Here is a 12,041-nt window from a genome sequence, read left to right on the forward strand (position 1 = left end):
GGATGATGTGGTTGATACACACACACACACACACACACACAAACCCACACTTTTTGCCAGCCAACAACTTTTGAGATACAGGTCCAAGAAGTAATCTTCCTTGCCGGGCATAATCTTAGGAAACCTGACCAACCAGATGAATTTGGTGCACAAAACTGAGCAAAGGAAGGGGTAGAAGGAAGGGGGGAGAAATCACATTTCTGGTTGGGGGGTTGGAGATGGGGAGAGAAAGGAGGGAAGACAAGAGGAGAAAAATGTTTCTCTGTCTGCATCATGTCTGTAGGCACCCCCTTCCCCAATTTTTTCCCCCAACCCTTTTTTTTTTTGCTTCCAAAGTAGAGATTTTTTTTTTTAATGGATATTGGGGAAAAGTTTGGGGAAAGGAAAAAAGTGAGGTTCAGGTTTTCACAAGCAGCCTGAAACCACGCCGAGAAGAAGAAAACTTCTCCTTCTTCATCCTAACTTTGCCCCAAACCAAACGGGGGGGGGAGGTTATCTCCCCCCCCACTGGAAACAACCCACCCCCAAATGCTGATATTTTCCCTGCCTCCTCCTTTACTCAAAAGCATCTGCTCCCAAATTCCATTGAAACACAAAGCACAAAAAAATCCAAGCCACAAGACCGAACCAGATTTTGTTACAGAAAAGCTATGGGTTTTTTTCTTTTAAAAAAAATGTTATTATTATTATTTTTCCCCAGCCCAACCCAAGTCTTTCTCAGCACCTGAAGCCGCCTCCCCAGACAATACCTGGATTTTTCCCCAGGCCCGAGAAAAGGGAAAAAAAGGCTTACTTTTTGTTCGAAGTGTTCCAATAAATAGGCTCCAGGCTGAGTCCATCCACGAACAAGAGTTCCCAAAAGCAGAGATTCAAAGCTATATAAAATCCAACTCCAGAGTTTTCTAAGGCCATCACTGCAAAAAAGAAGGGGTTCAGGGGTGGACAGGAGAGGCCCGGCACTAATTCCTCTCCCGTCTCTCCTTTCCTTTTTTTTTTCTTTCTTTCTTTCTTTCCTTTCTTTCTTTTCTGCTTTGTTTTTCTTTCTTGGTCAATCTCACCCCCGCCGGGTTTTCAAGAGGCAATTCCAAATCCCCCTCTTTGGCGACCAAGGGTGGGAAAAATAATCAGAGAGGCAGAGAAAGGGGCGCATACGAAATATATCTATCGGAGGGAGAAAGAGAGGCAGAAAAAGAAAGAGAGAAAGAGAGAAGAGTTTTTGGTTCTTTCCCCCCTCTTTCCTTTAAGGAAAGAAACTACTAGATCTTGCTGGCGGGGTCAACAAAGTTTTACAAACCCTCCCTGTTGCACCAGGGGCTCTGGGCCGATGCAAAAAGTTTGCACCACTTGCAAAGACTTGCCCAAAAGAAGGACATTTTCCCTCACCTTTCTCTCCCTCGATGGAAGGAAGAAAGGAAGGAAAAAAGAAAGAAAGAAGACGAAAGGAAGAAGAGAAGGAAGGAAGGGATGGGAAGAGAGGAAGGAAAGAAAGGACAGTAAGAGGAAAGAATGGAGGAAGGAAGAAAAGAAAGAAAGAAAGAAAGAAAGAAAGAAAGAAAGGAAAGAAAGGTGAACCAAGAATTGAGTCCAGAAAAGCAGAAATTTCATCCAGTCAGCGCCTTCAGCCTCTCTGCTTCCAGATCCTCAGGGAGGTGTGGAAAAGTGTGTAAGACAGAAGAAAGGTGGTAGAAAGGGAGGGCAGAGAGAGAAAGAGAGAGAGAGAGAGAGAAAAGGAGGAGGCATTCATTTGCAAGGCCCCCCCTCCTCTATTTTTTCCATCCCTCCGCAGCGCTGATTTGGGGGCTCGGCGACCTCCTCCTCCTCCTCTTCTTTTTTCCTCCTCCTTCTTCCCCAGCAACGAAGAAACTCCAATGATGGATGGTGCAGAGAGAGAGACAGAGAGAACGAAAAAATAAAATAAAATCAGAAATCGGGGAGAATTGTTATGTTTTTTTCACCCTCGCCCCTCTCCCTTCTTGTTCTTTCTTTCTTTCTCTATCTCTTTCTCTCTCTCTCTCTCTCTCTCTTTGGGAGGGGGGGAAGAGGCAGAGAGAAAGGGAGGAGTGAAGAATTGGTGAGCGGGAAAAAGCGGAGCGAAGAGACAGTATTTTTTCTCCCCGACGCAAGGACCGGAGTCTGAAGATGAAAGAAGATACGGAAGGCGGATGGAGAGGAGGAGGAGTAGAGAGAAAAAAAAGAGACAGAAAAAAGCAAGAGACGAAAGAGAGAAAGAACTTCAGCTGAAATTGAAGGAAAGGTGGAAGAAAGCAGCCCTAAAGGACGAGTGGGGGGGGAAATCAAAACAAAAAACCGAGACAGCTCCCTTTGCAAGAATATCAAATCTGGAGACTGGAAGAGAGAAAGAGCGAGGCGTCGCCTTTGCAAGACAATTGCAATTTTCAAAGCAAAGGGACATTTTAAAGAATACAGACCAAAATAATAATAATTTTGGGAAGTGGGGGTTGGATGCCTTCTCTCTTTCTTTTTCTTCCACCCCCCTAAATCCTGGGTTTTTTTTAAATTTTATTTTATTTTGGTCTTTCCCTCCAGGTGAAAGGAAGGATAGGGGAGATTAATGGCAGAGCTGTGTGTATTTTTTATTTCAAAGGTGTCAGCATATTTTAAATATAGCCGGAATTGTCAGGAAGGAGAAAAAGGGTGTGTGTGTAGTGGGGGGGAGAAGGACAGGTGAGTGGGGGTGGGGAAGAGGAGGAAAATGGGATGGGGGGGCACACGCAGGAGAAAGGGGGGGCAATGTGTCCCCTCCCTCGCTCGCTCACTCTCTCCCCCACCCCACAAATTAAAGGCATTGTGTCTGGATGCTTCCAATCTTGCCAGACGTTTTGTTTTGTGTGTTGTGTTCCACCTTGGAATATTTGGGAAATTGTGGGTGGGTGGGTTTGGAAAATAATTCAACTTTTCTGGAGCGCTTCTTTTTCTGGGGGGGGGGGGGTGTCTATCCAGGCACAAGCTGCACCTGTTGAATTTCCGGCTTGTTGAGAGAATAGGGCACAAAGGGGCCTGTGGCAAATGCTGAGGAAAAATGAATAAATAAGTGTTAAAAATCTGCTTTTCTTGTTTTATGATTTTTTAATTAAATTTTTTATTTTTCTCCACATTCAACACTTATCTTCAATGCAACTCAATAGGCATAAATGTCGGGTTTTTTAAGTGCAATAAACTAGATCACATTCCAATTTTTCTTTCTATTGTTTTCGCCTGTATCCATCTTTCTTTCTCTCTTCCTATCTCAGGCGGCCCCTCGACTTCCTTCTTTCTTTCTCCTTCTCCCTCCTTCCACTATTACCCTTCCTTTCTCCTTTCTCCCTTCTTTCTCCTACTCTGCGTTTAGCAAAGACAGAAAAAATTCTGTGGTTTTTTTTTCTGGCCTGTCTTGGGCGTGGCTGGAAAAGCAGGTTAGAAGACAAGCCAGGATGTGACTAGGATGCCCTTGGGGCGGGGGGGATTTGTGGTTAGAGGCGGCCCCAAATATGGCAGGGTGGTGCCCGCACCTCCAAAGGTCTCCCCACCCATAAACAGGGAAACAATGGGAGCCGGGGAGTTTTAGAGAAACTCTTTGTCAACACCTCTGACGTATTAAAACTACAAGCCCCAGAATCCCTTGCAGCGGAAGAGACATGCAGGCGATTCTGGGAAGTGTTTAGCTAGACCCACAGTGGGTCGCTCCACCAGCTGTGCTAGGACTACAACTCCCAGAATTCCTAGGCAGCAGAATGTCCATGCCGGCAGGGGGTTCTGGGAACCGCTGATCTAGAATTGCAGCCTGTGGCTCTAACCGGCTGTGCTAGAACTACAACTCCCAGGATTCCTAGCAGTGTTTGCAGGAGATTCTGGGAACCGCTGAGCCCGAACTCTGAGGCAACTAGCTATGTTAGAACTACAACTCCCAGGATTCGGAACATTCAGGCCGGCTGGGGATTCTGGGAACCGCCAAGCTAAACCTACTGCCGGTAGCTCTAACCAACAGGTCAGAACTACAGCTCCCAGAATCCCAAGCAGGGGGAATCCATGCTGCTGGGAATTCTGGGAACTGTCAAGCTAGCAGTACACCTAGTCCTTCAACTAGCTGTGCTAGAACTACAACTCCCAGAATCCCTAGCATTGTAACACCCCTGCCAACAGGAGATTCGTGTTGTTGAGGATTCTGGGAACTGTCAAGCGAGAAGTATACCTAATCCCTCAACCAGCTGTGCCAGAACTACAACTCCCAGAACTCCTAGCATTGAAACATCCCTGCCTATGGAGTCCTTCAGCCGGCTGTGCCAGAACTACAACTCCCAGAACTCTTAGCCTTGTAACATCCCTGCCAACGCTCTCTAAACCAGCTGTGCTAGAACTACAACTCCCAGAACTCCTAGCATTGTAACACCCCTGCCTATAGAGGCCCTCAGCCAGCTATCCCAGAACTACAACTCCCAGAACTCTTAGCCTAACATCCCTGCAAACAGGGGATTCTGGGACCCCCTGTGCTAAACCTACAACGGGTAACTCTAACCAGCAGTGCCCAGTGCTGCAGCTCCCAGAATTCAAAGCGGGGGAACAGAAGGAGATTCTGGGAAGTGCTGATTCCTGACCACTGCAGGCTTTTGGGTCAGGCAGGTTAATTTGCAAAGCCCTGGGCCTTTCATATGGTTAAAAAAAACACCATTTTTGCCAACCCCCGGGGTCTCTTCAGCAAAAGCAACCTCTTTCCCTATATAATTATCTTGGCTTACAACAAACCTTTCATTTTGCAGCCCTCCAAAAACCTCAGACCTTCCAGGGCACCATTTAAATCTGCACCGGGCCTTACTTTGCATATTTAACAAGTGCAAAGGTGCATTTTGTGTTTGCGGGGGTTTTTTTGTGAGGCTGAACCGGAGAAAGAATTTTGGCTGGAAAACTGCGAAAGAAAAGGAAGGAGGGAAGGAAAGAAGGAAGGAAAGAAAGAAAGGGGGAGGAGAAGGGAAGGAAGGAAGGAAGAGAGAGAGAGAGAAATGGGAATGAGAAGAAAAAGAAGGAAGGAAGGTGGAAGAAAAAAGAAAGAAAGGGGAGGAGAAAGGAAGGAAGGAAGAAGAAAGAGAAAGAGAGAGCAAAAGAAAGAGATGGGAATGAGAAGAAAATGAAGAAAGGAAGAAGAAAAAGAAAGAAAGAGAGGGGGGAAGGAAAAGGGAAGGAGGAAAGGAAGGGGGGGAAAGAGAGAGAGAGATGGGAATGAGAAGAAAAGAAAGGAAGGAGATAAAGGAAGGAAGGAAGGAAGGAAGGAGGGAGGGAAGGAGGGAGGGAGGGAAAGAAAGAAGGAAGGAAGGAAAGGAAGGAAGGAAGGAAAGGAGAAAGAAAGAAAGAAAGAAAGAAAGAAAGAAGAAAGAAAGAAAGAAAGAAAGAGAAGCCAGGTTTTGCAATTTGCAGCTGGGAACCAAGATCGTTTAACTTTTTTTTTGGCTGCATTCACACATGATGCTGGGCTGGCTGTCAATTTGCATAATATTTTTCTTTCTCTTTTTTTCTCTCCTTCGTTTTTTTTGGCCACCTAATATGCTGTTTAAACGCAGCCCACTTAATTCCTATTTTGCTGCCTTGCGCCCATACAGAAAAACCTAGTAATTCAGTAAATAAGCATATGTAACCAACTGCAATCTGTGTTTCCTCGCTTTCGAAAATATATACATTTATATCTTGCAAAAAAAAATAAAATTAAAAGAGGGAGCAAGAGTAAGATGGCTCAGAATCAGCAGGGAAGCCAGCAAGAAACGCAGCAGCCTCGTAAAACTTGGAACTTTTAAAACAATATCCAAGGTAGCTAGTCCTCAGTGTGAAAGTGTAGGACAAAATTCCGCTTGATTCCCTCCCCAAAACCTTAAGTGTGCAAATAAGCCACAACAGGAGAACCAGTTCTTAGTAGCCAAGGTTAGCACAGCACTGAAAAAAGTGACTTATGACTGTTTTTCACACTTACGACCATTCCTATGGCCGTACAGTCAAAGTTCAGACGCTTGGCAATTTGATTCATAGTTATGACCATCACAGGGTCTCAAGGAGTCACGTGGTCCCCCTTTGCGACCTTCTAACTAAGCCAAGTCAGAGGGGAAGCCCAATTCATTTACCAATCGTGTTACTTACTTGACGGCTGCAGTGTTTCACTTAACAACCGGGTCGTAAAACAAGGCAAGTTTCACTTAACAACCGCATTTCCTCACTTTAAGGGCTGCACTCCTTCGCTTAACTGCAACACGTAAAGGTCATAAAACAGGGCAAGACTCACTTTAACGACCACGTTCCACACTTAAGGACTGATGTGCTTAACTGTGGTGAGAAAAGGTCATAAAACGGGGCAGAGTTCACTTAAGAACCGTTCCTCACTTACAGACTGTGGCAAGCAAAAACTCCCTTAGCAACCGAATTATGACCAATTTCTGGTCATAAGTCAAGGACTATCTCTTCTGGTCGTGCAAATCAGTGGAACCCACTGCGGCCACCCGGCCATCCATCCAAAAAAGGCAACCCCAAAGAAAACCCGAAGCCTAGCTCAGCTCCCCCCCAAGGCCATGAGTTCGAATCGAGACCAACATCCGAAGACTCCGAGCATGCATAAAAGGATGGACATTTGCCGTTTCCAAACGCTTCTCTCTTTCCCTCCGTGGGTCTGTTCAAAGATGGAATGAACTGCTTTCCTCCGTGTTTACGTTTCTGGAAACGGGATCTCCGCAAAGTGCCCCTGAAATATAAATATTTTCTCGTAACCCGTCTGGACTCAGCTTACAGAGATTCTGGCATTTTCCACCGAGTGAGGGGATTTTGGGGAGGGGGGAGGGGGGCAGCATTTATGGAAGGATCGGGTCTCACCTCCAAAAAAAGCAGAAGCCTAAATTTTGTGGACAAGGAAGTGGGGTTTCTCCAAGCTAAAAATCTAGGAAAAATCATAACAGAAGAAGAAAAGCTAGTCCCTGATTTACAACGATTCGTTTATTGACCGGACAAAGTTACGACGGCATGGTTCGTTCCCGATTCTAGTTGTTTTTGGATCCCAGGCCGGCGTTCTTCCGATTCCCAGAATTCCCCAGCCAACAAGGATTCTTCTTCCCCAGAATTCAGGGCAAGGAAGAAACATGGCAATAAATAATGTATTTTTCAATCGGGTAACTTGCTTAATAGAGGGCAGGAAGGCAATCGACATAATAGACCTTGATTTTGGCAAAGTGGGCAAAAAAACATAACCCACGACAACCTAAGTGAACGAGCCGGTTAAATGTGGGATAAACAGCCTGATAATTCAACCTGGGTAGTCCTCGGTTTACAACGGTTTGTTTAGTAACTGCTTTTCACACTTATGACCGTTTCAACACCTCAGTGATCTGACTCGTTTTTATGACGGTTGATTAGATTAGATTAGATTAGATTAGATTAGATTAGATTTATTGGATTTATATGCCGCCCCTCTCCGCAGACTCGGGGCAGCTCACAACAATAGCAAAAACAGTACATAGTGACAAATCCAATGCCAACCAATCCAATTACAATTTTAAGTTAAGAAATTCATAAAACAATCCCAATGTATATAAAAAACAAGCACACAATCAATCAAACAGCAAAACAACATAGGCAAAGGGGAGAGGTTTCAATTCCCCCATGCCTGACGGCAGAGGTGGGTTTTAAGGAGTTTATGAAAGGCAAGGAGGGTGGGGGCAATCCTAATCTCAGGGGGGAGCTGGTTCCAGAGGGTCGGAGCCACCACAGAGAAGGCTCTTCCCCTGGGTCCCGCCAGACGACATTGTTTAGTCAACGGGACCCGAAGAAGGCCGACTCTCTGGGACCTAACCGGTCGCCTAGTCCCAAGGTCACATGATGGAGAAGTCAGATTCATTTAATCCTAGTGAGAGGCAGGGGGTTGGACTAGATGACCTCCAAGGTCCCTTCCAAGTCTGTTAATCCATTAAGTTAATTTAATCACCATGTGACTAACAACTGCAGTGATTCACTTAACAACGGTGCCAGGAAAAGTTGTAAAATGGAGCAGAATTCCCAACCACTGCCTCACTTAGCACATGAAATGTCGGTCCATGCTCAAGCCTGATTGTAAGTCGAGGACCACCTATTACAGGATTGGAAGGGACCTGAGAGGTCATCTAGCCCAACCCCCTTCAAGGGCATCAGTGTGTTTTACTTCCTCGGCACGTTTCTAAGTGGTGAGTTTGCCGCAACCTTCAGGCCATGGTTGTTAAGTGAATCATGCAGTCATTAAGCAAATCCAGCTCCCTCCATCATTGGAAGGCGGTTGGAACGGTCACAAACGGCGATCACGTGATGCTTCAACCACACTGGGTTGATCACACGACTGTCGGAATCCTGCGACGGTCGTAAGTCACTCTTTTCAGAATCGTCGTAACTTTGAATCGTTGCTAAACTGTTAAACCGAGGACTAAGAAAGAAATCTGATGGATGCACCGGGCTTGATCTAGAAATATCTCTCCATGCCGATTAGGAACCTTTCATCCAACCGGTAAAGCGGTGCTAGATTTCCAAAGCAATGAGGACTAGCAACATGCTATAGCGTGCAATGGATGATCAATGTTGAATCTGGCCCATTTTAATCCCAGCCGATTTTGTTTTTTTCAACTCCAGAGCTGCAAAAGGAGAATGCAAAATATTTTTTTTTTTGGGGGGGGGGGAATTCAGTGTGCGCCTGTGGGGTTTTCTGGTGTCCCAAATCCCACGTGATCCCAGAATAGGATAACTACAAGCCCGGAAAACTCCGATCGGTATCTCTCATTCCCTTGTGGGTTTTCCAAAGAGGGTGGGGAATGAATAGCGCTTAATTTAATTCAACTTTGCATGGAGATTAAATTAATTAGAGCCAATTAATCGAGGGCCTGGGTCCCAGGGTGGAAAGCGTTGGGACTGGACTGTTAAGACATAGATGTCTTGCTTGGCCACCCACAAGTGATGAGGGCATTTGGGGAATTGGGGGGTTTCTCCTTCACAGGGTGGGTTGTTGGAGACGAGGAGATTTTTTTGCAAAATGCCCACAAGGCTGAATCTTAAACTGTGTTTTTTTGCAAGGGTTCAAGACTCGTCTTGATAATGCCAGCAAGCCTGAACCTTAGAGTAAAACTGCATTTACTTCCTCTTTGGCAGCTTTCAGAGAGCTGGACTTCAACCCCCAGAATTCCCCAGCTGCCCACACTTGTTTTGTTTTTTTGTTTTTTTTGTTCTTCTCTTGACCCATCCCCAACACTCCGCAGTCTGCATTGGTTGCCGATCAGTTTCCGGTCTCAATTCAAAGTGTTGGTCATCACCTATAAAGCCCTTCATGGCACCGGACCAGAATATCTGCGAGACCGCCTTCTGCCGCACGAATCACAGTGACTGGTTAGATCCCACAGAGTTGGTCTCCTCCAGGTCCCATCAACTAAACAATATCGTTTGGCAGAACCCAGGGGAAGAGCCTTCTCTGTGGTGGCTCCGACCCTCTGGAATCAGCTCCCTCCAGAGATTAGAACTGCCCCCACCCTCCTTGCCTTTCGTAAGCTCCTTAAAACCCACCTCTGTCATCAAACTTGGGGGAACTGAAATATCTCCCCCTGCCTATGTAGTTTTTTGTGTATGATATGATTGTATGTATGTTTATATATATTGGGGTTTCTTGTTTTTTAGACTTTTTAAATGTATTACAGTATTGTTATTTAAGATTCTAACTATTATATTTGTCATTATATATTGTTTTTATCATTGCTGTAAGCCGCCCCGAGTCTAGGGAGAGGGGCGGCATACAAATCTAATTAATAATAATAATAATAATAATAATAATAATAATAATAATAATAATAGCAACAATAAAACAATAATAACAATAACAACAACAACAACAACAATAATAATAATAATAATAATAATAATAATAATAATAATAATAAAGTGGAGAAATTGGCAGAGGAAGGGATTGTAAGAGAGTAAGCAAGGCCACCACTGGGTATACACATCAAAAAGGATGCATTAGCACCAGGGAATTCTGGGAGTTGAAGTCCCCCATCTTAAAATTTCTAGAACAGAGCCTGCCATTTCCTGCATCCCTCCGGAGCGCGCCAGAGAAACTGATCAAGGATTAAAAATATCCAAGAAAGTGTTAAATCTTTGGAAACGCTTTTAAAAAACAAATCCGTTGCCGATGTAGGTCAAATAAATCCTAATTTATGACCTAGGGCAGTGATGGCAAACCTTTTTTCCCTCAGGTTTTTCACCCTCTCTAGGCTCCAGCACAGAGGCTTTCCTGGTGCTTGGGGAGGGCGAAAATGGCCTCTCCCACCCCACCAGAGGCCGGAAATGGCCTGTTTGCTGACTCCCAATGGGCCCAGTAGGCCCGTTTTTCACTCTCCTCAGGTTCCAGAGACTTTCCTGGAGCTTGGGGAGGGCAAAAACAGCCTCCAACACACACACACACACACACACCCATAGGCCCTTTGGAGGCCGAAAATGGCCTGTTTCCTGACTCCCAGTGGGCCCAGTAGGCCCGTTTTTCACTCTTCCCAGGCTCCAGAGGCTTTCCTGGAACTTGGGGAGGGGGGAAACAGCCTCCCCCCTCTGGGAGGCCCTCAGGAGGCCGGAAATGGCCCATTTCCTCACTTCTAGTGGGCCATGTAGGCCCATTTTTTACCCTTCCCAGATTCCACAGGCTTTCCTGGAGCTTGGGGAGGGGGGAAATGCCCCCCCTGGGAGGCCCTCTGGAGGCCAGAAATGTCCAGTTTCCTGACTTCCTGGTGGCCCAGTAGGCCCGTTTTTCACTGTCCACAGGTTCCAGAGGTTCCAGAGGCTTTCCTGGAGCTTGGGGAGGGCGAAAATGGCCTCTTCCCTTCGGGAGGTTCTCTGGAGGCCAGTAATCGCCAGTTTCCTGACTTCCTGTGACCCTGGTAGGCCCATTTTTCACCCTCCCCAGGCTCCAGAGGCTTTCTTGGAGCCTGAGGAGGGTGAAAATGCTCTCCCCCATTCCTCCGAGGCCCTCCGGAGGACAAAAACGACCTCCTGTAGCCTCCACATGAGCCGAAAATCAGCTACAGCTGCGCACTAGCACTGAACTCGGGCAACAGTTCAAGTTCCAGCAGATATGGCTCCGCACGCCACCTGTGGCACCCGTACCATAGGTTCGCCCATCACTGACCTATGGAAACAAGAGCCGGCTTGGGTGCAAAACTGGTCTAGTGGAGGAGGGGACCCTTTTCGTCCCTCACAGAATATGGGACCCTAGGACGATCCCACTTTCAGAACTTCTTAAACGTCCTCAGGTTTCTAGTCCTCATGAATTTCCCCCCCCCCAAGAACCTCTGAAAAAAATATCCCAGGACCTGAAAGGTGGAATTTTTTTTTAAAAAAAGTTGTGCTTGATGGGATTTCAGAGGAGGCGTATGTGCGTTGTCTTCCGGCGTGAAGTCATTTTTTGGGGAGACACCCCACCCACCCCCTGGAAACCCACTCTCCAAATTCAGCAGGATTCACTTTGAAGAGTGCCCTGAAATCCAGTGAGGCGGACCAGAGGGGAAAGGGCACCACCTAGAGACCACGAGAGGAAAAGACAGCCCTGGTTTGCCAGGAACAAAGAAGACTAAAATTTTGGGAGGGGAGGGGGGCAAGGCTTCAAAGCAAACTAACCTCAAAAACTGGTTTGTTTCGCAGGGGCCGCAAGTACCAGGAGAGGAACGCAGAAGGCCTCATTCTACATCCATTTAGCGGCAGCCTTGATATTACGATGGTTCCTGAATTTTTTATTTTTTAAAAAAGCTGGTGAATTCTGGAAAAGCAATTTAATCCGTGGCTTGCATTGGCTGCCGATCAGTTTCCGGTCACAATTCAAAGTGTTGGTCATGACCTTTAAAGCCCTACATGACAATTATTATTATTATTATTATTTATTCGATTTGTATGCCGCCCCTCTCCGAAGACTCGGGGCGGCTCACAACATGTAACAACAAATCATAAATAATCCAACAGTTTTTAAAATGTTTAAAGATTTAAAAGACCCCATATACTAACAGACATACACACACGCATACCATATA

At 46.0% G+C, this 12,041-nt stretch overlaps 1 protein-coding gene across 3 annotated transcripts in view; it reads right to left on the reverse strand.

The window, feature by feature from the left end:
- The window catches only part of EFNB3 (ephrin B3), a 90,238-nt gene extending 78,453 nt beyond the window's left edge, over nt 1-11,785 (reverse strand). Inside the window, exons 1-3 of one of the 3 annotated variants that reach the window (XM_070729664.1) lie at nt 11,635-11,785; nt 6,118-6,712; nt 794-914 (exon numbers count right to left, since the gene is read on the reverse strand). In XM_070729664.1, the coding sequence (XP_070585765.1) occupies nt 794-914; nt 6,118 (122 nt within the window). In that variant the 5' untranslated portion in view covers nt 6,119-6,712; nt 11,635-11,785. Of the gene's footprint in view, nt 1-793; nt 2,111-6,117; nt 6,713-11,634 lie in introns of those variants that run through there. The other 2 variants (XM_070729665.1, XM_070729663.1) reach the window with 2 other exon arrangements.
- Nucleotides 11,786-12,041: the final 256 nt, after the last annotated feature.

The sequence above is a fragment of the Erythrolamprus reginae genome, chromosome Z (assembly GCF_031021105.1).
Source record: "Erythrolamprus reginae isolate rEryReg1 chromosome Z, rEryReg1.hap1, whole genome shotgun sequence".
Taxonomy (NCBI): domain Eukaryota; kingdom Metazoa; phylum Chordata; class Lepidosauria; order Squamata; family Dipsadidae; genus Erythrolamprus; species Erythrolamprus reginae.